The sequence below is a fragment of the Narcine bancroftii genome, chromosome 7, assembly GCF_036971445.1.
Source record: "Narcine bancroftii isolate sNarBan1 chromosome 7, sNarBan1.hap1, whole genome shotgun sequence".
Taxonomy (NCBI): Eukaryota; Metazoa; Chordata; class Chondrichthyes; order Torpediniformes; family Narcinidae; genus Narcine; species Narcine bancroftii.
Genome location: NC_091475.1, coordinates 79,906,121 through 79,932,154, shown reverse-complemented (window position 1 = coordinate 79,932,154; position 26,034 = coordinate 79,906,121). Strand labels below are relative to the sequence as shown.

Below are 26,034 nucleotides of genomic sequence, written 5' to 3'. Positions count from 1 at the left end.
ATATTTACCCCCATCCCCTTTTACCCCAGACTGACAGAAGAGGAGAGATTCTACTTTAGTTTATGTGGTGCTACCACTATGTATGTATATGTATATATGGGCTATATGGGGTGCCACGCCCCTTGAACCTGTGACTCCTCCCTCCCAGATATCCCCATAAAGGCTGTTACGCCCAAACCCCCCCCTCAGTACTTTCCTTGGAACCAGGCCAGCAACATCCAAAGTGTGCTGACACTTCAAGGTGATTAAAGCCTATTAATCACAACTCTCTGTCTAATTGTGGTTGATTGGTAGTACAGTTGAATAAGAGAGGATCGATCTCCTGTAAAGATTTCTAACAACATCGGACAGACTGGATGCAGGATGTTCTCTGCGGCCAGGAGCTGGGATAACAACTCAAGGATCAGGGGTAAGTCCGATGGGAGGAAAAGCTTCTCCCAGCGAGTGGAGATGCTGCAGAATCATTCACCACAGAAAGCAGCTGAATCCACGGCATTACATAAAGGAAAGAAGTGGATATTGACCTTAGGGCCAGAGAGATCACTTGATATGGAACTGGAATACGTCATTAAATCTGGATGATAAGCCATGCACATAGTGAATGGTGGAACAGGCTTGAAGGGTTGAATGCCCTCCTCTGCCCTCATCTTTCCATGAGGTGTTTTACTCAATAAAAGAGGTCTCAGATCACTACTTGAAATTACAGTACATTTTCATAAGACAGTCCAATTCACTTAACAAAAGGTGCAGCCGATATAAAATGAATTCACCACTCACTGGAATTAGTGCTGTCATCCTTTGTTCCATCGACAGCTCCATCTGCGTTCATCTGCAGGTAAAATCCTTGCCTGCAATATAACCTGGTCACTATACCCTTGAGCTGGGAATCTGAAAAACAAACATGGAGAATTCCAGGTGAGAGTCGTTCACATTGTAAATGCATTCCAGCAAGATCCTTACATTCTTCCCAGCAAGGTTAGAGGAGCAGTTAGAACAACGCTATTACAGTGCCAGTGTCCTGGGTTCAAAATGCACCGCTGTCTGTTCTCCCCTGCAACTATGTGGGCTTCCTCCACGTGCTCCAGTTTCCTCCTACGTTCCAAAGATGTATGGGGCTTTGCAGGGTAATCGGCCATATAGGTGTATTTGGGCAGCGTTGGTTCGAGAGCTGGAAAGGCCTGTCACCCCACCTTGTCTCTAAATTAAAATGTGTCAAGGTTGATTACTGAAATATAAATCACTGCTAAATTACTCAAGAAATGTAACACTGTTTTTAACCATTACCATACCATATCCTGAGACTGTGCAGACGAGGTTCACTGGAGGGTTCCCAGAGAAGATGGACTGCAGGTCACTGGAAGTATGGGGAGGCTTAGAATATGGAAGTAAGAACAATGCAGCACAGGAACAGGCCCTTCGGCCCACATGCTGTGCTGAACACATTGCCTTATTAAACAATCTCCACATCCTGCTTATGAATCATATGTTTTCCTTGCAGTTCAAAAGTTTCAGACAAGATTTAATTGAGTTGTTCAACTTATAAAATATTTTGATCCAAGAACACTCTGAGAAACTGTTCCAAGAGACAGGAAGGTGGGTAATCCGACGACACAGAAGGGTAGACAGAATGTATGGAAATGTCAAATACTACAGGTTTAGGGTAAGAGGGAGAATATTTAAAGGAGATGTGTTTTTTTTTTAAACACAGAAAAAGGTACCATAGCGTAAAAGTCAAGTCAGGAAACCCAAAAAAAAACTCAAAAAATGGGGGTCAACATACACTGGATGTACTTTTGAGATCTTAAATTCAGCTCAAAAATCCAATCCACGCCGATCCGGTGTATAGTCAACCCACGAAAAACCAATTTGGTGTACAAGTTGACCCATGAAAAACCAAATAAAAACCATGACTGCAACAGATTTTCATTAAGATTTTTATTGAAAACAACAGCACTATTGGCACCCTTCAAAATCACTAAGATCGTCCAAAAACAACACATTCAAATTCATTCTCTCTATATCATCGTCTGAAGCAAAGATGGGGCAAGCACATCCATACTCTCACTGTTTAAACACACAGACAAAGGAGGAAAAACCCAACACCCAACCGATTTTCCCTTGCAACAACTGCAACCGTGCCTGCCTGTCCCGCATCGGACTTGTCAGTCACCAACGAGCCTGCAGCAAACGTGGACATACCCCTCCATAAATCTTTGTCCACGAAGCCAAGCCAAAGAAAGAAGAAGAAAGAAAGATATGGGTCCCAGTCTGTATCTGAGGGGGGGTTTCAGCTTCGTCGTCAGTGTCCCACAATAAATCATCTTCCGTGCCATCTATTGCACAAGAGATACTGCACTTTTTAACAATTTAATCAGTCTCTACTTTAACTTTGTCCCATGCCTTGAGCATGAAGTGATGCAGCAGGCATTGCCCTGCCTTTTGTAAATGACTTTTCTGCACTTGACATCCATGAATACCATTCCTCGCGCACATGGTCTTTGAATGGTTTGTTCAAGCAGATATCGAGAGGTTTCAATATAACATCAAACTATCCAGGATAACTGCCAAGTATTATGTAATGTTAATCTACTTTTAGTGTTCTCAGTTAAGTGGCTACGAAACATATCCCAGACTAGCAAACTCTGTTCTATGTGTAAACCCCCGGGTGCTTGCTCCACACATTGTCATTTTCATCCATCTGTCCCTTTTCATGAAAATGTACAAAAATACCTGCAGGGAATTTCATTTTCGGTTTAATTTTGTGTTTGAAGATTACCATGGGTCTTAATTTTGTCTCATCGGCCATGCACGATAACACCACGGCAAACCTGGTCCTTTCGTGGCCTGTTCTTCCGGTTTGCACAGCTTTAACACCTTTCCATTCCACTGGCCTATGGCCTATAATGTCAAAATTCATGGGGATTTTGTCCACATTTCTGAGATTTGCCAATGCAAACTGGTGTTTCTGCCGGTTCCGTATAATAAACTGGTGAAAATTTACAATTTTATGATCAAGACCTTTTGGTGGCTTCTGTGCATTTTTTGTCATAATACCAGATTTTTCCTGTTCATGAACCAATTGCACCTGCCTACTGCAGCCTCAAAATCTTTATTGAGATCTGGGTGTGACTTGGCCCACTGCAGTGCAAATGTTCTTATTTTATTTTGGCAATCTTGCCTCTGTCCACGTACCCATTCTGCAATGTGATTTTCCAACTCTGGCCAACGAGTGATTCCTCTTCTCAATGCCTTGCTGGTATTTTTCTTAAACTCTCTTCTATCTTCCCCCAATCTCTAACCAACTTCTCATATACATTAAATTTCCTTGCAGCAGTGCAGTTGTTGGTTTTCTTGGCCACTTCTATCACTTTCACCTTAACACTTGCTTCATATTTTCTTCGTGTGCTGCATTGTGTTGATGGACCCTCTATGATAGCAATTACCTCCAGCCAATGCCCAGCAGATCAATCAGCATTATCTTTGGGGGGTGGGTGGGGGGGTCGACATATACGGCAGTCAGCAGCCCATCTCAGGCATCGTGATCTTTGGGAATCGACTTATATGCCGGTCAATGGGCATCCAGAAAACTGGGGTCGACTTATACAACAGATATACCATAAAACCCTTAAATTGAGGCTGATAAATGGGGTCTGATTGACTTGTACACCAAAATATACGGTATGTCCATGAATGTATTGCAGGGGAGGTGAAAGTAAGAGATACGATATTAACGTTTGAGAAGCAATTAGAGACACAAGAACCGGAAGGGAATGGAAAGATTTAGACCACATGTATATTGGCACCACAGCTGACAGATGTGTGGGCTGAAGGGTCTATTCCTGTGCTGTTCTGTATTCTATGGCACAGAGTGAATGGATTGAGCAGAGGAGCCAGAGGGGTGAGGAGATTAGTGTTTTCACACAGAGAGTCGCTGTGATCAGGGACACACTGAGAAGGTGTTGGAAGTGGTTTCGACAGGAACTTTCAAAAGGGAAAATGCTAGGAAAAGAGAAAAACCTGTGGAGTTAGAGATAAAAAGCAGGGAAATGCTGAATGCTCTTTCAAAGGCTGGAAGGTCTAAATAACATCCTTTTGTGCTGTACCCTGCGATGTTTTAGAGACCATGTGACCAATCAATCTACTGGCCCCGCATGTCTTTGGAATGTTGGAGGAAACCCACGTGGATATTGGGAGGGAGAACGCACAAGCTCCTTGCAGACAGCAGCTGATTCAGTCCCGGATCGCTGGTGTCTGTAATGGTGTGGTGCTAACCGCTGTACTAACTGAGCCACCTTGCATGAGGGTGTCACTATCCCTCTGTTTATTGCCGCATTACCTGTAATGTGCCTGGACTGCGCCAAAGTGCGACTAATACAAAAAATGGCTCTGCAGTAAGTGACACACGAATAAACTGGGCAAGTAAAGCCTTTTGGGACTCATGAAATTGAACACGTCCATGATAGTATTAGAATTGGTTCTTTCATTTTAAAATATTTTTTATTGAGTTTTTAAACTTATAAATCCTACATACAAAGTCCTCTAATAAAACAAATAACAGGTCATATCAACAATTAATATCAATGTAAATCAAAAACCTATCTATATTTGTTTATTTAACACTATTTCTTAAAAATAATTCTGAATAGAAACCAAGTAAACTACATTAGACAATCCCTTGGTCTAAACAAAGGGTAAATCTGTCTAATTTAATATGATCTAATGACACGCATAATTAAACCCACATTTAACAAGTTAATCTAAAAAAAAAGGAAAACAAAAAAAACCCCTAAAGCTACATCTAATCGACCCCCTCCCTCTAATCAAGAAAAGGATCTAAAGATATGGATCAAACAGCGACCTTCAGAAACTAGACGGAGAACATCCAAACTTCTTAAATCTTCCAATCATGAGAATTGGTTCTAGCCAAAATTGGTAAAAGTTGTTCTCTAATTGTTTCATTTACCCACTCCACACAGGAACAAAGTTATATATTATTTGTAAAGAACTTCCAAATCTATCTTTTAAATTGCTTTGATAGTTTTATAATAATTAAATAACGCTTAACATTATATAAATCCCACAGAAATAACAGCGCCATCCCATTAGCAAATGAATGATAGGGATTGTTCAATCAGACAGATTGCTCCAGAGTAATACTGAATAATCTCTTCATTCATCATGCTGAGGGATCGTTTGAATGCACAGAAAAGCTGGTGTTTCTACAGCAATTTTCATCACCTCAGGAAGTTGGAAAGCACTTTCCTGCCAATGACAGCTTTTGGTGTTCACACTGCTGCAATGAACCAAATACAGCTGCCAATCTGGATACAGTACAGTCCCACAAAAGGCAAATCTAACAATGACAGATCATGACCATGCAGGTGGAAAGATATATGGCATTAAAAAGGTAGGTTACCAAATTGGGGAGAGGGCAAGTTATGGGATAAGTAGACAGGCGTCAGGGGGAGTTTATTGCTGTTATTGGGCAAGGAAATCAGAGTTGAGAGCCAGCATGTTCTGGTGCGAGGGAAGGGCAGGGGTGGCAAGGTGAGAGAATGTTGGATGACGGTAGAAGTGTGGATTTAGTCAAAGAGAAAGGAAGCATGTGCAAGGTTCATGAAGCTGCAATCATACTGGAGGAAGATGGTGAAGGAGGGAGGTCTAAAAGGGCCGAGGAATGTTCTTCGTAAGCAGGATTAAAGAGGAACCTAAGGTACTTTATACTTACATTAAAACAAGAGGATGGCTAAGGGGAGGGCAAGAGGGAATTTGTGCTTGGAGTCAGAGGAAGTGGACGAGGACTTTGCATCTGTGTTCAGCAATGAGAAAGACAAAGGACAGTGAAAAGAGCACGGTGTGGAGAATGCTCATGTGTTGGGGAATTTTTGAGATCAAGAGGTGGTACTGGGACTTTTGAGGAGTGTTAGAGCCGATGACCCGGAGGCATGAAGGGATATATCCTGGATTATTGATCGAGGAAATTTCCGGTGGGTTGACAAAGATCTTTTAACCCTTACTAGGAGCAGGTAAGGCCCTGGAAGACCAGAGAATAACCAATGTTGGAGCTTTGTTCAAGAGCAGAATTGGGATATTCAGGAAATGATAGATCAGTGATTTTCGCATCAGTGGATGGGAAACTAATGGAGAAGATTCTTGGGGATAAGATTAATGCACATTTGGAAAGGCGTAGTTGTATTATGGGCAGTCAACATGGCATTGTGAGGGGAAGATCATGTCTTACCAATTTGATTGAGATGTTTGGACAGGTGATGAGAATAGTTGATGAGACTAGATCAATTGATGTTGTCTACATTGGCTTTAGTAAGGGATTTAACAAACTCCCTCATGGTAGGCTGATTCAAAAGGTACAGATGCATAGGATTCATGTTGTGTTGATAGTGTGGACAGTAGGGTGGCCAGACACTCGGTTTTAGACCAGTCTGGCTTTTGAGCACTCTGCATTCCGACCAGTGCCACCTTGAGCCGGACATTAATTTGTCTTCCATTTGGGGGTGTAGGGGCACAAAGGGCAAGGGGGAGGGTTAAATGCGATGTCCCGGAGTCCGTAGGCTGAGTGCGACCATGTTCCTTCTTGTGCGCAAGTTGCAATGGATTGGAAGTCCAAGGCTGGCCGGTGCACATGCAGTGGGTTAGTTTACTGGGCCGGTTGGCATGAGCATAGTGGGCCTGCAGACAGGGGAACATTTAGCACAGGCGTGTAGTTCTGGCGCAATCACCAGCACGTCAGTTAGCGTCACTGGCGTCAGCACATGATATAAGCACACGCGTTTGTGCGCTCTGTCGGCGGGAAAGGGAAGTGTGATGGCAGCGCACAGAGGTTCGTGGCAAAGTACTCGTACCCCCATCCTCTCGCTGAAAGAGGTTTTGAATGTCAGTTTGTGCCCCCTCTTAAAAATATTTATGTCCAGGTCCATAGCTCATTGAATGTGGCCACACAAGTTAATAGGATGGTAAAGAGGGCATAAGGTATGTATGGTCTCATGGGTAAGTCAAACATGTTACAGCTACATTACCCTTTGGTTGGGCCCCACTTGGAGTACTGCATGCTCTTTTGCTCACTCCTTTATAGGACAGATGTAGAGGTTTTGGAAAGGATACAGAAGAGGTTTACCAGGATGTTGCCTGGTTTAGAGAGGATGATTATGGGGTGGGGTGGAAGTTTAATGGAGATGGGCGGAGTAAGTGGTAGATGCCAGGTGTAGTGTTGGAACCAGATACAATAGTAGTGTTTAAAGGCTTCTCGATAGACACATGAATATGAAGGGGATGGAGGAACATTTATCAGGTGCAAGCAGTAGAGTTTTCGTTTGATTTGGCTATTATGTTCAGCACAGACACATGAGCCCAAGGTCCTGGTCCTGTGCTGTATTGTTCTATGTTTTTGTAAACATGACTTATTTTTTCAGCATTTTCATATCACACAGCTCAGTTTTTTTCATTGTCTAGTCTGCCAGGCAGATCCCACTACCTTTGCCAGTAACAACCCACAGCACAGATCAAGAAGCTTGCCGGTCTCCTTCACATTCCATCTCATGGAGGGCTTGCGCCTGACTCACTTCCCTAGTTCTAACAAAGGATCACAGACTCCAAACGTTTCTCCTAGTGACGGTGCTCCAGTTCCTCCCGCAGAGTGTTTCGGGACGGAAATAAGTTGTCTACCTTGTGGCAAGGTAAAAGGCTCCTCAAAAGATCTAGGAAGGTTCAGCCCTGCCTAGTTCAACCTTAAAATCTTGTCCTCACACATCCACTGGAGTGCAAGGATGCCCTCCATCAGGTTATGTGGAACTTACTGTTCAGAACCAAGTCACTCAGCCCCTCTACTCTGATCTCCTCCTACCTCCATCTCCATTCCCCCCACCATCTCATCTGCCACCCCTTCCCCCCTTAACTTACAGCAAGACTGCTGTCGGCCTTGACCCCTTCTGTGAGAAGGAGCACACTCTCCCTGTACTCCCACTGGAACACTCATATTGATTGACCCCAACAATTCTACCCACAACCTTTCAGCCCTCAGACCTTGCAGTTCAGCCACAGCCTGATCAAATGTTCCTGAAAAGGATATCTGACAACATTATGATCGTCATTGTGGTATTCAGGCAGCATGGGCTCCTGGGCTGGGGGGGCCTTGTTACCATGCTGCAAATCTAAATTAAACTTAAAAAAAAATTAAAATAAGCCTTCTCAAGGACTCCTTGCTGTTTTGATATCTAACCACAGTCTCGCCAACCCTCAGCCAAAGTTCGACCTAACTAGTGGGAACTATAAATCACCCCAGCAGATGGGAGCATTAAAATTTGTATAATTATAGAATTCTAGAGTCAAAACACAAGAATCGTAAACAATAATCATGAAAGTATCACATAAACCCTTCTGGCTGACAAATGAGCTGAGGGCAGGGACTTTGTCTGGTTCCAATGTGACTTCAGACTAGAAGCAGGTGGCAATCATAAACACAGGTTGTGAAAGGAGACAAGATCTGTCAGTGCCAGATCTTTGCAAAAGCTCTCCAACCGGCTCAACTCCTTGCTTAGACAACCCTTCAGGAGCTTATCCCATTCTCCTTTCAATGCCCCTGTCCAACTGGCTCTCTCAGGTTTCCAGGCAGCACTTCAGAAAATGAGGTTTGAACAAGAAAGTTTGCAGATGCTGGGGTCAAACGCAATGCAAAAAGGTGCTGGAAAATCTCAGCAAGTCAAGCACCATCCATAGGTCATGCTCAAGCCCAAAACGTTGACTATCCTTTACTGCCTACAGATGCTGTGTGACCTGCTGAATTTCCCCAGCGTATCTGTGCATTGAACTTGACAAAATAATTTGATTGCGATGAGGATCTCCCTCAGGTGCAGAGTGGTAAATGTCCTCTAAAATCACCTAGACAAAGCAATTTGGGATAAGCCAGCAATTCCCTAAACTCTACGAATATATTTGAAAAATGGCATTCAAAATGCCTCAACCCCAGTTCCTCTAAATAAGGGCTAGCATCGACGAATCAGCATGAATCACTGGATTTTAACATTACTCGTTTTTCTTCAGAGGGACAGACAAGAAGAGATCAAACTGAAAAGATTCACAAGGAAGATCTTTTCAAACCATGTGCCAAGAAGTTTCTCAAATCTAATCCTGTCACAAATGTCACTGCTTGAATGCATTGTGCTTTAAATTTACAACTTTGGCTTCAATCACAATGTTGGCACAATAAAAATTGATGCACTTACTAAAAACATTAAATTAAATCTGAGTGTTCTACCTCCTTCAAACTTCTTTCCAAGTTCAGTACAAATGTTAGCTGCAGCATCAGACAAGATTGCATTCAACAAGCAAGTCTGCAGATCCTGGGGTCAAGTGCAATACATAAAAATGATGGAGAAAACTCAGCAGGTCATGCAGCATCCACAGGAAATAAAAGGTAACCAACGTTTCGGGCAAAAGCCTTCATCAGGAATATCGAAAATCAAGCAGACGTGCGAATGAACACATGTGGGGAAGAGGGAGGAGCACAGGCCAACAGGGAGTGAAGGGGATAGGGAGAGGAACGGGACAGATAGTAAAGGAATAGGGAGAGAACAGGGTTAGGGTGAGAGGAGAGAAGGGAAAATGCCTTCATGTACCGTCTGGGAATTTTGAACGGAATTTGGAAAAATGTGAAAAGGAGAGATTTTCGAAGCAAGCAGATTTCTAGCTCAAAATGTGATTTCTAGCTCAGAAAAACAAAACACTTCAAAATTTGTTGAGATCTCTTTGTTTATTACTACAACCCACATAACACAGAGAGAAGCTACAACAAAACTGCACAAAGATCAGAGGAATAAATGCACTGGACAGACAACACAGGCATGGGAAAAAATGAATGAAAGACATTGTGATTTAGTGAATAACCATATATTCATGCAGGTGGACAAGAGTGTAATTTCAGCATGTGGCATTCCAATAATAGTGTTTGATCCTGTAGCTTGCAAAATCAGGCAGCCAGTTAATAATTTCATAAGCATTATTGATATTACATATTAAATTTCATCTGCTATTAATTAAGGAGTGAAAAAATAGCCTCAGCTATGATAGAATATAAAGCAGCCATTCTCAATGTGGGCCACAACACACTCAAGGAGGGCGGGGGGGGGGGGGCACAGTCTGAAATCATATGTTTTTATGTCATCAGTAGGAGAGAAATAAGGAAGAAACCAACTAAACTTGACTGCTTCACAGAAAAGGGGCTCATAAACTTTCAGCAGGGCCAAAGAAAAGGTGGAGAATGGCTCGTATGCAGGATTTCTAACAGGCTTGCTTTTCAGATGGGCTTTCATTGATTAAGAGACATCAATAATGCTATGAGATCACAATCATCAAAACATAATTCTGTTAAAATGTCATGGTGTCACGGTGCTGAGATCAGCAAGGACAGAGAGATTTGCCTTTGCTTGTCTGGTGATCATCATTTGGGGAAACATGGTGATGGGGAGAGTGACCGACAGTCGACAGAACCGGGTCTCGCGGCACGGTTAGCTGGATAACCAGTGCAACACACGCAAGAGCTGGAGAAACTTTGCAAGTCACCTGGCATCAATGGAAAGCAATAGGCAGTCATTGCCTCAAGCCTCAGCCGCATCCCTGATGAAGGACTCAGGCCTGAAATGTCGACTACCTATATTGGTTTCCATGGATGCCACATGACCTGCAGAGTTCCTCCTGCTCTTTTTGTTCTGGCACCGCCCAAACGGATTCTCCACCTCCATCCTGGATTCTGACTCATGATTTCCCATTATTCAGCCAGAAAAGGCAGAGTTGTCAGTAAATGTACAGACTGCGTTGCAGCTGAACTTGGCAACACAGCCATGAAGTGTGTACAGAGAATAGTGCCGGCAGCCTTGAGATGCTCTTGTGTTGATGGTTAGCAGAGAGCAGGAAAAAATATATTCCTGTAAACAAAAGGTTCTGATGACAGTCCCATTCTAATGAGCTTCACCAATTGTTGGGCAATTTATTTTGACACTGGGATGGGCCAGCATTGATGGATGACCTTTTAAGCAAAACACCTGACACCCGGGTCTGTTAAAATTGGAATCTGACTGCAGTTGGCAAGTATTAACTGCCGTAGCAAAGAGGTCACAATTACCAGATTGCTGTGGCCAAATCGGTCAGTTGATGTTGAGGCTCGAGTCTGAATCCCACACAAATCAGGAATTATAATTCAAGTGAACAAATAAATCTGAAGTTAAAAAGTTAGCATCTGCCACAAACCAACAGGACTGTTGCAGAAACCCACGGGTGGCTCGGTTTGCATAGCAGTTCATTCATTCAGGTGCCTTGCCGTTCAGCGGGGGCGATCATGTCTCTCCAACCGTAACAATCTCTGACCCTCTGAATTATAGTTGTTGCCTCCCCTGTTCTCCTTCGGTGAAGGCTCCCTCTTTGAGCTGAGACCGGAGTCAGGGTGCATGATTATATAAGGGAAAAATACTGAAGTGGTTTCCCGTTGCCTTCTTCAGTTGCAGTGTCCAAACTGGACAGATCACCCTGGCCATTGATCAGCAGATTTTTAGTTTTTAGTTTTACAACCATAAATTCCAATTTGTAGAACCTGCTCATAAAAATCATCCATCATTTGCAATCCAGGGCCTCATGTGACCCCCGATTAGGAGGCTAAACAAGTCCTACACCTTGTCCGAGGGTGACCTGTAGGCTATCGGACGGAAGGAGTGCTTTACATTTTATTTTGCTGAGCTATTGTGCAGCACCAACATGGATTACGGTGCCCACGACCCTGTCAGCAAGGAATTTGTATGTTCCCTCCCGTGACCTCTATTGGTTTTCTCCCACCCTCCCTCCTAAAACCTATGGGGTTTGTGCATTAATTGGTGTATTGGGGCAGCACAGGCTCATGGGCTGAAAGGGCGTTACTGTGCTGCGTGTCTAAATTTAAAATTTACTAATATCCTTCAGGGCTGACCCTGGACAGTCAGCATGACTCTGAAATGTCCTCTTGAGCTCTGCGATAATTCGTGAAGGGCAACAATGATGCCAGATATACCATTTCTTGGGAATAAACAAAATATAAAGATTGTGGCAATTGCCATTTTGGACTCAGACACCCAGCTAACAGAGTTAAATCCAGTGGAAGGTTAACTACCAACTGACCCCCTAGGCTGGGCTTTAGTAAGGCTCCCCCTGACCTTGGCCCCCCTGCGCCACCTTTTCTTGAATAAAGTAACATTAAGTTATGTTAAATAACTAATATTAAGGATCTCCAAAAGTGGTTGATATAGACCCCTAAGGGCTGATGGGACTATCCAAGGGGTTAGAAAAATGCCAGGTATCGAAAGGGGGTGAATAAACGCTGGGGGGGGCAGGGGGGGGCAATTGAACTTTTGGGGTCCAAGGAACTGTAGAGCCCGAAGTCCCCGCTCCTGCCGGAAGCTCAACGTCCTCACTCCTGCCGGGGACCCCATGTTCCCGCTCCTGCCGGGTCCCTAGGCTTAAGCCTGCTCAGCGTAATGGTTAATCCACCACTAGTTAAATCACTCAGGCATTGTAAAAATGTCATCCTTGCACAAAATCTAAAGTCCAGCCACTGCTTCCAGACACAATCAACATCCATCTATCCAATCAACATCATCCATTTCAACCATCCAATCTACCAAATATCTAAATCATGGGAAAAAATTACATCAATGCTCATGATTATAACCCATCACCAAAAAATTTTTACACAGACAGTGCAGCTGGAAGATGGCAGACAAAGCTTCGGAGCCTGAAGGGCAAGTTTATTTATATAGTGCCTTTAAAGAGAAAATGGCCAAAACAGTTCGCAGACAAAAGTCAATAAGCCAGAGGAGAAGTTTAAACAAATGGCCAAAACTTTGCCCAATGAGTAGCTTTTCAGGAGGGTCCTAAAGGACAACAGAGAGCTGATGAGGCAGTGAGATTTAATAACCGTAATACTAATGTTTGTTATCACATGCATTGCACAATGTACATATGTACCAAAATTCTTATTTGCTGTAGCTGAACAAGTATTTGATTAAAAAGAAACAACTATAAAACCACTAAAAACAATTAATTACTAAATACAAATTAAAAAGATGATAAATATACAAAAATAGATAATAAATATTCACAGCTATCTGAATGCTAAAGGAGTGACAGCAATCATGTAGACAATCTTTTTTATGGTGTTGGAGCAGTCTTTGATGAGTGGAACAAGGGTAGGTCCGAGAGCCCAATAGCTGTTGGAAAACAGCTGTTCTTGAACCTGGAGATGCTGATGTTCAGGCATCTGTACCTTCTGTCCAATGGTAGCAGTGAGAAGAGGTTGTGACCAAGGTCTTTTATAATGTTGGTTGATTTCTTGAGGCAGTGCCTCAAATAGATGCATTAACGGATGGGAGGTCAGAGCCTGTGTTGGACTCAGCTTTGTAATTTCTGCCTCCTTCGGCATTTCATGGCACTGAATTGCCGAAACCAGGCTGTTATGCAACCAGACAATATGCTTCCCACAGTGCCCCTGTAGAAATTTCATAGCGTATCTGACAACATGCCAAATCTCCTCAGGCATTGGTGTTCCTTCTTCATAGTCGCCTTGAAATGTGGACTCCAAGAAAGGTTTTCTGAAATGTGGAGCACCAGGAACTGAAGATTCTGACTCGCTCCACCTCCTTCTCATCAATGCTAACAGGTGTGTGGTGCCCTTGCCTCCCCATCCTAAAGTAGCAGACCAACATAATGGAAACTGGAGAAGTCGATGTTACTGCCATCCGGTTGGAGGGTGCTCAGATGGAAAATGAGGTGTTGTTTGATAATGGAAACCGGAGAAGTCGATGTTCATGTGATAACAGAAACCTGTTCCCACTGTCATCTTTCCCCCAGCTCTGTCTCTCTCGTCCTTCCCTTTTCACTCTGTCTCTTATCACAGAGCCAAAATCAATTCTCACCCATTAAAACCTTTTGGTTGTTAGGTCTGGACACCTCCCTCTCCCCTTCTTTACCCTTAATCTCTAGTCTAATTAAGATGACTGTCTATTTCTTTTGCTTATACGTTGAAGAAGGGCTCAGGCTTGAAATGTCGGCAACATGTCTTTACCTCCTCTGGGCTCTGCAAGACCGGCTGAGTTCCTCCATCAACACTGCGTGTTTTTACTCCCCTTCCTAAAATCAGCCATAAGCTTGGTTTTGGTGATGCTGAGAGCAAGATTGTAGTTCTGGCACCACCCAACCAAATTCTCGATCTCTTCCTCCATTCTGGCTCATCATTTCCTGTTATTCAGGCAACAACACTGGTGTCATCAGTGAATTTGTAGAACTGAGTTGGCTGCACAGTGATGGGCATATAGGGAATAGAGCATGCACCTTGCGTTTCCCCTGTTGAGGGTCAGAGGAAGAGGTCATGTTGTTGATTCACAAAGACCGTGGTCTGCCGAAGAGTAGGATGAGGATCCAGTTGCAGAGGATGGACAGAGCCGCAGGTCCTTTAACTTGTTCATATGCTTTGCTGGTTGAACATTGAGCTGTAGTCACTGAATCCAGCTGATCTCATGCAGGTTTAGAGAGGGAATTCCAGAGTCAGGAGCCTGGACAACTGAAAGCAAAGCCTGCTGATGCTGGAACGGTTACAATCAGGGGTTAGCAACAGACCAGTGGGAAAAGGGCCATAAAACTAACAGCAAAATTAGACCATCCAGCCCAGGAGACAGATCTGAGTGAGACCAGAGGTGGCTTTGGAGAATGAGGAGACAAAGCAGTTACTGAGGAACTTAAGCATAACCTGACAATAATTAGAAGAACAAGCAAGTGTCTTTCCACTTTTCAGCACGTCAGAAAGGCTTGAAAAGAACAGAAGGACTAAGAGAGAACAGGAGAAGGCTACTCCACTTTTGCAGTCTGTTTCACCTTTCGTCAGTCGTGGTCAATCTTTTTCCTCACTCTATTTTCCTGTCCACTTACCACAATCCCTTTAATTTCCAGTTATCTATTGTTTTGTGAATGAACTCAACTCTCAGCATCTACAATCCTCTCAGTTGGAGAATTCCAAAAATTCACTGCCCTATGCACAAAGGAAATTGCTCCTCATCTCTGCCTTAAATTGTCCAATCCATTACCCTGAGATTCCTGAGTCAGGGGAAACACCCTCTCTTCAATGAGCCTGTCAAACTCTGGAAGAACTTTGTAAACTTCAAGCCAATATCTTCTTGTTCAAAGCAAAGTAAATATTTTTGAACTCGTCATCTTTTTTCTAAAGTAGACTAATTCTTATGAAAGGTTGCCACGTCCAGCTGTTTCAAAATTTGGGTTTCAACTAAATTGGCCTAAGTTTCCAAATAAATCACTCACTTCCTTAAGAAATGCAAGAAAACCTCTGCTTATTGGTCCCCTTGGGAAGAAGATACAGAAGCCTGAAGACCAGCACCTTGAGGCTTAGGAACAGTCTTATTTCAACAGTTATCAGGCTGTTGAACCTCCCCTTGTTACACTAATCATGGACTGCTCTGACATCACAAAAGAACTGTCTGCACTAACATTAGTCACTTTTGGTACTGGGATTACTGTGAGTATTTATTGTCTATCTGATGTATTTATTGTCTCTTTTAATTCAATTAAGTGAACTATTTTTTTTTGCAAACACCTGTGTGTTTCCAGGAAGTAAGATTTTTGGTGCATGCATACATTGTACAATGCATATGACAATAAACATGATCAAAATCTAAACTTTCTATTATGAAGATATATAGCATAAAACCTAGTGCAGTGGTGACAGAGTGCCGCACTGTCACAGCTATTGTACTGACCAGACATTAGACTGGGGTCACGTCTGGCCTCTCAATTGGATATCAAGGCCCAGAGTTGGGTCTTCCCTAGGATTATGACCAATCATATTTTAACTAATGCTTAAATTCAGTTTATTATCATATTGCAAATGGACAGGGTTCAATACAACAGAGGCCGAGTTCAATAAAATCTCTTCCATGCCAAAGTACTGAAGAAGTTGAAAACCTGATGGAAAAACAAAAGGTTCTGGATATGTTCAACAGGCCCTCATATCTCTTACTTCAGATATTAGTTATCTTGCACCCAGATACACCTTCACCACTCTCCTAATAGGCACTTCCACCTCGTGTCTCCATCCATTCACAAATCTTCCTTTTGTCTCTCTGCCCCTTTCCCCTTCCCTTCAAAAGAAATTTTATTTCTAAATTTTTCTATTTTTAATGAAAGGTATTCACCCTGAATCCCTGACTCAATTTCTCCCTCCATAGATAGTGGGTGGTATGTTGAGTATTTCCATATTTTTTGTTTTACTTTCAGACACATGAGATCTGTAGAGATCTCTCCACACGATAAAGGGTCCAGCAATTAATTACATTTAGACACATAGCACAGTAACAGGCTGTTTTGGCCCACAAGTCCGTGCCTCAATTTACACCCCATTAACCAACACCCCCAGTACATTTTGAACAGTTGGAGGAAACCAGGGCTCCGGGGAAAACCCACACAGACACGGGGAGGGCATACAAAATTCTTATAGACAGCTCAGGATTTGAACCCCGATCCAGTTCCAATCGCTGGCACTGTAAAGGTGTTGTGCTAACCGCTACACCAACTGTGCCACCCCTAAGGAATTCTTTCTTAATCAACCTTTTTAAATAAAATATTTTTTTTCCAAAACTTGATTCATTAAGTATTGAATCAGCTTTCAACCAAAGAGGAAGTGCCAAGCAAAAATAGCTCTCGACTTTGGTATTCTGCCATGACACCCAGAATTTACAGCTCAGGTCAAGTTTATAGTCTTCAAGAAATTGCTTTTCCATCATTTCTTATTTATTTTTGGAACAGAAATGAGGGTAAAATAGAAAATTCACTTTGGAATCTTTGCATCTTGTCAACATTTCAGACAAGTGGTAGATTTTTTTTGTTGTTGCTCCAATTAATTTGGTCAAGTACTAATTCTGATCAAATTAAGTAATTTATTTAATTGGGAATTAAATATTTTGGCAGATTATTGCTCACTGCCAAATACAATCCAATGCTTATTTTGCCGGTGTCTTCCTTCAACTGTGCTGAATAAGTCCTGGAATGTCCATTGTGCGGAAGTTTTTCTTGTCAATCATGCCTACACTTCTCTCTATTGTGATTCTCATATTCATTGCGTGCACATCCATTGAACTTTGCAATGATGCACCACTCTGCGCTATGCTGAAGAAATTCCCCAGCTATTAACAGGAGACTTTGCTGTATTTTTAATCATGAGTTCTGTTTGCAGTAGATCATAACAAATCTTCTTAAGTAGACTCTGTAAAATGTTTGCTGAGGTATGCTGAACATAAAGGAGATAAACACTGTGGTAAGATGGATGATTGCAAATTCCAACTTAAAGGTTGACAACCTCTGTGAAACGAGAGATGAATATCCCCTTTTCCTCATATTCCCTTTGGTGAAGACCCAAGAGGAAACTGCATTTATATAGAATCTTTCACACCTCTTTCAAAATATCCACAATCATTTTTCATCCAATGAATACTTCTAAAGTGTGGTCACTCTTTTACTGTGGGGAAACTTACTAGGCACTGATGTGTGCACCTCAAACTCCCTGAAAAATGAAGCAATGCTTCTGACAGAACACACTGCAGACTCATTCTCAATGAACCTCTCAAACATGGAACCAAGCTGTTGGTTGGACAGGCTAGAACCTTCAAAACTTTGGTGTCATTCTTTAACCCTGAGATGACTTTCAGCCCATACGTCAGTCCACCAGCTATCACTTCATATTATCTCCATTGTAACAGTGGCAACTTCTCCATCTCGACACATTAGTGCAATGCTATTACAGCGGCAGTGACCCGGGTTCGAATCTGCTGCTGTCTATACATTTGGAGTTTGCACATTCCCCATGTGTCCTGTGTAAGTTTTCTCCAGGTGCTCCAGTTTCCTCCAGCTCTGAGAATCATATGAGGTAGGTAAGTTAATTGGGAGCCGCAGGTTTCATAAGATGAATGGGCCTTCAATCATACATCTTTTAAAAATTAAAAAAACACATCCTGTTGAAATCTCCAATTATTCTCCATCACTCCATCATCCAATCTCCATTGCTTGACTGTTCTGACACAGTGCTGGCCAGCAATTCCTTACCTTAGTTCTTTTACACAAGGGAGTGTTGATGGAATATAGTGTTAAGTGCTGTCATGCACTTTGGACAAAGGAATAAAGGCATAGACTATTTTCTAAATGGGGAGGGAGTTCAGAAAACAATGGTCCAAAGGGACTTGGGAGTCCTCATGCAGGATTCCTGACAGATTAACATACAGTAAGAAGGAAGGCTAATGCAATGCTCAGATTCATTACGAGAGGACTAGAATATAAAGGCAAAGGTGTAATGCTAAGATTTTATATGACTAGTCAGACCACATTTGTAGTATTGTCAGTCTGGGCCTCGTATCCAAGGAAGGATGTGCTGGCATTGGCAATATATTTACTGATGTTTTTTATGATAGTGGTTTGTTTATATAAAAAGGTGATGGGTTAGCATATAGAAGGGAGACTGAAAACTTGGCTGAATTAACAACAACCTTGCATTCAATGTCACCAAATCAAGGAGCTGGCTGTGGACTTTAAGAACAGAAAACCAGAGGAGCATGATCCAGTGATAATTGGGGAATTAGAGCTGGAAAATATTTAAATTCCTGGGAGTCATTACCTCAGTGGACTTTTCGTGGACACAACACACTGATGGCATTGTGAAGAAAGCACGTCGGTGCCTCTACTTTCAGAGAAATTTGCAGAGGTCTGGTATGACATCAAAAATCTTGGCAAACTTTTACAGATGTGTAGTGGAAGGTGTGCTGAGTGGCTGCATCATGGCCTGGTAATGGGGCACCAATACCTCTGAGCGGAGAATCCTGTAAAAGGTTGTGGGCACAGACCAGTGCATCACAGGTAAAACTCTTCCCACTTATCGAGAAAATCTACATGAAATGCTACCGTCAGAGAGCAACGGCAATCATCAAGAATCCACACCACCCAAAACATGCAAAGAGGTACAAATGCCACAGATTTGTACCACCAGGTTCAGGAACAACTGCTGTCCCTCAACAACAAACTCAATCAGAGACTCATTTAAGGACTCTTACTTCGCACATTATTTATTATCAAATATTTATTTTCTGTATTGCATAATTTCTTTACATTTCTTTCTTTGTTTACATCTCTTTCTTTTGTGTAAGTATCGTCTCTCGAGCATGGTTTTTTGCACTACCAAAATTCTGTCTGGCTAGCACAAAGAAGAATCTCAGGATTGTATGCAATGTCATGTATGTACTCTGCCAATAAATCTGAACTTTAAGGAGGTTCACAAAAATAATTCAAGGGATGAGAGAATTAATGCATGAAGAATGTTTGATGACTCTGGGCCTGTATTCGCTGGAATTTACAAAGATGAGGGAAATTTCATTGAAAATGACTGAATATTGAATGGGCTGGATAGAGCAGATATGGAGATGTTTCTAGTGGTGCGAGAGTCAAGGACCAGAGGGCAAAGCCTCATAATAAAAGGACGTTCCTCACGAACAGGGATGAGGAGAAATTTCTTCAGCCAGAGGGTGGTGAATCTAAGGTATTTGTTCCCACAGATGGCTGTTAGGCCAAATCATTGGGTAGATTTAAGGTAGAGGTTAATAGGTGTTTGATTACTAAGGGTGTCAAAGATTATGAGGAGAACCCAGGAGAATGGGGTTGAAAGGAAAAAAGTAAACAAGTCGTGATGGAATTGCGGCGCAGACTTGATGGACTGAATAGTCTAATTCTGCTCCTACATCTTATGGCCCTGCACTCATTTAATGGCTCCTGTTTCCCCAATTCTGGCCTCCTGCTCATTCCTGAATTGACTGACAGCCATGTCATTTGCCACTGAGGCTCCAAGTTCTACCAACCCCCCTCCCTCCCCTCCCCCCACCCTCCTCAGTCACTGTCTTTCTAATATTCTCAGTTCTGGCAGGAACATCCCAAAAAAATTACTTCATGGCTATTCACCCTAATATGTGATTCAGTGCCAATTTCCTTTTGATTAGACTCCTGGAACCCCTTGGTGGGGCTCTTGCTATGTTAATGGTGTTGCAAGATTGTTGAGTGACTGAAACCCAGCAGCAGTCTCTGTAGAGTGCAGACATCAGACCATCTCTCAGAGAGGACTGTAGCCAATCAAACATTCTTCTTAAAGGTTGCACTCACACCCGTCAATCAAGTCCACTGACCTGAACCAGGCTAGTCTTGGGTTTGTGCCAGAATGTTTTGAAATTGGTTTTGTAGAACTGAGCAAACAAGCAACCTTTTGCACAATGGGCTGGGATATTAATCTTCAACAGTGACAAATCCTGCAAACAATTAACACCCACACTGCCCGTTGTGCATTCCCTAACGCTGGATTCTGTCCGACTGCTATTTAAGCCAACGCAAGCTTTGACTCCTGAGATTCTCATTGTAATAACTACCGGTACTTTAAAAGCAGTATTGTTGAAATAATGGCTGGAAAGGGATAATAATGTCTACAATTGTCTGAAGATTCTGCTCAAAGCAATCCTGTCAGATAGTACAAAAAGCAAAATAGCTAATGAATTCTTCAAGACAACGCTGTAAGAATAAAGGATGCTTCTGAGCGAGCATTTGTTTCCAGTTGATGGCGAATTCACTCATTGATGCTAAGGTCAATTGGATAGTTCTGTTAAAGAACCTAACAGGCAGCACTTATACGGTCAGTGCAGTCTCTAAATGTGCGGGAGAAACTCAGTAGGTCACGCAGCACCCACAGGAGGTAAAAGGTAACCAATGTTTCAGGCCTGAGCCCTTCATTGGGAAACAGGCAGCCATCTGATGTCAGATGGGGGGGGGGGGGGGTGGGGGGGGGGAAGGAGGGAGGGGGAGGAGCGCAGGCTAACAGGCAAGAAGTCATAGATGGATACAGGTGGGAGGGTAGAAGAAGCTGGGAAGTGATAGGGGGAGTGGGCTAAGAAGGGAAGCTCTCTGATAGAAGAAAGGGGAAGGGAGCTGGAGGAAAGGAGTCAAAGGGGTAGGGAAAGATAACGATGTGGGGGAGGGGCTTTACAGAAAACGATATTGATGCCGCCTGGTTGGAAACTACCCAGACAGAATATAAGGTGTTGCTCCTCCAATTTGTGGGTGGCTTCAATTCAACAGTGCATGAGGCCGTAGACAGACATATTGGTGTGGCAATGGTGATTAGAATTGAAATGGTTGGCCACTGAGAGGTCCTTACTGTGGCAGCAGAGCGAAGGTGTTCAATGAAACAATCTCTCAGTCTGGGGCCAGTATTATTTTAGGTATTGTAAGTATTACCATTGAATTGATAAAATTGGGAAGGTGCACATATTTTGACAACTACTGTTGAGGTTTTTGTGAACTACTCATATTCAGCGCAGTGGAAGATGGTTCAATATCTACTTTCTGACAGCAAATTGGAGAAGTACTGGAGAAAGGAAAGTTGTAGAAGGTGGTGGGGGGAGTGGTGCATTTAAATGGAGCAACACACAAAGCACTGGGCAACTCAGCAGGTCAGGCAGCATCCATGGAAAGCCACAGACATTCGACATCAAGGGCTGAGAACCCAACATCAGGGATTTAGGTAAACTGGAGAGCTCCTTCAGTGTCCAGAGGGCTAAAAGCTGTATAATTCCAAGATTTAGTCTTTCTTGTTAAGTATGTTCGACGCTGGCACAGAATGTGGGGAAGGAGGTAAAGACCGGAGACATACAGACGGAGGAACCTGAACATAGGAGCAAAAGTCAGCTATCTGGCCCATCAATCCTGCTCTGTCGTTCATGCTGATCTGACCAGATCAGCTCCACCTACCTACCTGTTCCCCATAACCCTCAATTCCTCTACTATACAAACATCTAGAGCTAATAACAAACTTGGAGGAAGTCAAGTGGTCAGGAGTAAATGGATTGCCAACACTTCCAGTCGAGAACCAGTGGGAGGAGAGTGTGGGCAGATAAAGCCATGAGTTAGGGGAAAGGAAATGGATGAGAGGGGTTGGACAAAAGCTGCTACATAAGAAGACCTGGATCAGGTGGAGAAAGAAAGAAATTAAGGTGTCCATTAGATTGTAGACTGCTCAGGTACCACATGAGGTGTCGTTCCTCTAGTTTGCATTTAGCCTCCCCCAAGTCAGGGAGGAGGCCAAGTACAGACAGGCAAGAGTGGGAATGGGGAGGGATTTAGAAGGGCCTCCAACATAGAACTTGAGACAGCCATTGTCAGCAAAGTGGTCACCTGGACTGCTCTACATCTCCAATGCAGAAAACCAGGACGTGCCTTTGATTCAAAAATTCAAATAGGCAAATGTTTGTAGAGATAAAGGTAAGTTTGAATCATAGAGCCATTACCATCCATCAAATCCATGCTGGCCATCAACCACCTATTTACACAGATCTTACCTAATCCACTTCATTCTCCCCACATTTCCATTAATTTGCACCACCCTCCACCAGGTTCTTCCCCTTGTCAGCACACAGGGTGATTTACAGCTCCTAAATGCTCTACTTAGTTGCACATCTTCTGGGAGGGTGTGGCAGGAAACTGGAGAATCCGGGGGAAACGCACATGCTTTCTGGGAGGATTTTTAAACTCCACACAGACAGTGCTGGAGGTGGGGTTCGGACCTGGGTCACTGGAGTTGCAAGGAGGGAGCTCAACCTGCTGCGTTGTTCTGCAGAAGTCCTACAAGTTCAGGGGAATGTGGCTCAATGTAGATGCTGCAAGCAATAGGAAAATGCATCAGGGGTAGCGATTCTACACAGCAGTGAGCCACCTGAGGCTGGTATTAGGGCTGGTCTAAGTGGGGCCAAATTACAAGGAGGGAAGGGAATCTTCAGATGTCATTGCAACATTTATGGTACTTCCTGAGACAGGTGAAACCACAACACTCTACCAGGCAGATTCAGAAGGGGCCTGCAATCATTACTGGGTCTGTGAGCTGAACCAAGAACTCCACTGATTAAGTTGTGAAAGTTTGCTTTCAATTAGTGCAATTTGCTGCCTTCTAATCTGGGAGTGAATTCCAATAGAAGATGGAGGCACTGCTCCCAGGTGTTCTTGGAAAACGGGTGTTGGCAACAATACATCAGCCTTCTTCCTTCTCTGAACCTTCACGAGGCACTGTCTCGAAGACTGCAACACTATAAAGGGACACGCCCCACCCCCCCCCCCCCACCTCTTCTTACTGCTACCTTCAGGCAGTAGTAGGCACATAATCTTGAAGTTCAGCATCTCTCAGTTCAAGAATAACAGTCATCAATTTGAAATGTGAACTCTTTGCTTCTCTCCCCATGGGTGCTGCCTGGCCTGCTAAGGATTTCCAACACTTCCTGTTTATTTAAAAAACATAACTGACAATTAAAAAAAAATCAAGAAACCAGTAAGGTTGTTAAAGGTAGCTGTCAAACATCAGAACTTGGGTCAGAAATAAACTATGGGTCCCATCCATTATCTATACATTAAAACATAGAAAACACAGAGGAATAAAGCACAGTAACAGGCCATTCATCCCACCATGTCTGTGCTAACCATGATGCCAAATTAAACAATTCTGTTTACTGACATTTGCTCTATATCCCTCCATTCCTGGCCTGTTCATGTGTCTGTCCAAATGCCTCTTAAATGTTGCTATTGTATTTATTTCTCCTACCTTCCTGGCAGCCTGTTCCACTCTGTTATAAAGCACAACTCATAAATATCCTTCAAATGTTCCCCCTCTCACCTTAAAACAATGTCCTCCAGTATTGGATATTTCCATCTTAGGAAAAAGACTCTATCTTCCCTTTCATAATTTTAAAATCTTCTGTCAGGTCTCCCCTCAGTCTCTGATGTTCCAGAGAAAACAATTTAAGTTTTGTTCCATCTACCCTTGTACCTCGTAGCCTCTAATCCAGGCAGCATCCTGGTGAACCTCTTCTACACCCTCCCCAAAGCCTCCACATCCTTCCTGTAACGCAGTGACTAGAATGCACATAATAAAGTGTGGCCTAAGGAAAGATTTTTTTTAAATCATTGCTCTGACTAATGAAGGCAAGTAGCTAATGTATATCAGTTTCACATTTAACATTAATGACCTTAGTTTCAATTACTGTGTTCAAAAGGAAATAGCAAATCTCTCACACCCACACTCCCTTCACATCACTCCTGAACCCCACTTCTGATTATCCAGTGGAGAGTTTCTCTCCAAACACACCTGAAAATCAAAATGATAAACTGCAGTTGCTAGAAATCCAAGACAGGGTCTGTGGGTGAGAGGAGCAGGATGAACTATCAAACTGAAAGATCTTCAGAAATATTTTTAGTGTCGTCACAGGCAACATTTACAAATCATCCTTTTGAGTAGATTTTGTAAATTTTCACTGAAGCCCCAAACTCAGGGCTTCTTTCCTCAAATCCCCTCTTTGACTTTGACCAGTTCTATTGTTACCCATCTTTGTGTGACTCATTGTCAGTTTTTGTGTGATGTTGTTCCAGTGAAGCAATATCAGGACATTACACTCCACAAATGTAATAAAGGTAAATCAAATAATTGATTCTGAGTCAGTCGGCTCAGGGAAGTAAAGGGAGGGAGGATGGTAAAGAGGGATAAAACATGAGGAAGGGAGGTACAGTTGCTTTGGGAAAGATCAGACTCTTGTCAGCCCCTTCAGTTTTCATCTGCACCTTCTGTTGTCCAAAGTATACAGACTCTGCAGGGATATGGGGAAAGAGTAGGAGACTCAGGTTTAAAGGTTTGCTCTTTGAAAGTATCCTCCTTTGTTCTGTATATACTTTGTCACTTAAGAATTTTTAAAAAATAGAAAATGCTTGAAATGTGAAATACAAACAGAAAATGGTGGGAACCACCCCCCCCCCCCCCCATATATATATATGTATAACTAACACACACACACACACACACACACACACACACACACACACACACACACACACAGTCTTCCGTGGATTGTCAATTCATTGTGGTGGAGAAGTTTGTGTGGTCCTGTGATCCTGAGAGCAATGCTGCCTGGAGCTATGCTCTTGGTAGGATCAACCATGGCAGTTGAAGGTGAGGTCCCTGACAAAGAACAATCCAACCGAGTTGTCAACGATGGAACAGGCGGACAAGGTGACTCTGAACTCAACGGCTGTGAAGGCGGACAAAGGCTGCAACAAATCCATCAGCTCCAATCATCATGGTTTCCATGCCTTTGGAATTAGTTGGTTGATTTGTGAAGTATCGTGTGCTTCTTGGAGTGCAACATTAAGTGCATGTTAAACAGATAAATGCACAGGCTATCTTCATATTCCTATTCCTAGGAATCTTCAATTCCTAGTTTATGTATATGGCAATAAACTGATCATACTACAAGTACAATGTACAGATGCACTGAAATTCTTACTTGCTGTAGCCACAGTTGTGTAAGATACACCAGCAGAATAGATTAAATTACCAAAGCCCTCATGAGCCAGAAAAAAGTAATAAATGTCAAAAGATTCATAAATAAATATTCACAGTTGGAGTTAGTGCAAAAAATTATGTTTTAATGGGGCAGATAATTTTATTGGTCCTGGATTAGTTGAAATTTGAGGTTAAGGTAGTACAGGGAAGTTCAAGAGCCTGATAGCTGTTGGATAAAAACTGTTTTTGAACCTAGTGGTACTGGGTTTCAGACATTTACTATGTACCTTCTTCCTGAAGGTAGCAGTGGAGAATGTGACCAGGGTGTTAGTGATTTTTTACGATGTTGGCTACCCCTATTGAGGCAGCACATCAAATAGATGGAAGGACAGCTAATTTACAATCTGGATTTCCACATTTAATTCTCAAGGAAATACAACTACCTTATCTTTCCTGCAACCTTTCAGGCATTCTATATTGGGTGCATCCTCATTTGTTCCCATCCCACCCAGACAATGTCATGCAATGAAAACTCTAGCCCAGTCCTTCACTTTTCAAAAATTAAAATGCTATACACACAGTGTTCCTGAATGGTGTGAATT

The 26,034-nt window shown here is 42.8% G+C and overlaps 1 protein-coding gene across 3 annotated transcripts in view; it reads right to left on the bottom strand.

Annotated features, from left to right (window-relative positions):
* The window catches only part of fgf14 (fibroblast growth factor 14), a 502,771-nt gene that overhangs the window by 148,866 nt on the left and 327,871 nt on the right, over positions 1-26,034 (bottom strand). For 2 of the 3 annotated variants that reach the window (XM_069890479.1, XM_069890478.1), the window contains one exon: positions 778-888. In XM_069890479.1, coding sequence (XP_069746580.1) covers positions 778-888 — 111 coding nt within the window. Of the gene's footprint in view, positions 1-777; positions 889-22,502; positions 22,509-26,034 lie in introns of all 3 variants that reach the window. The other variant, XM_069890480.1, reaches the window with a different exon arrangement.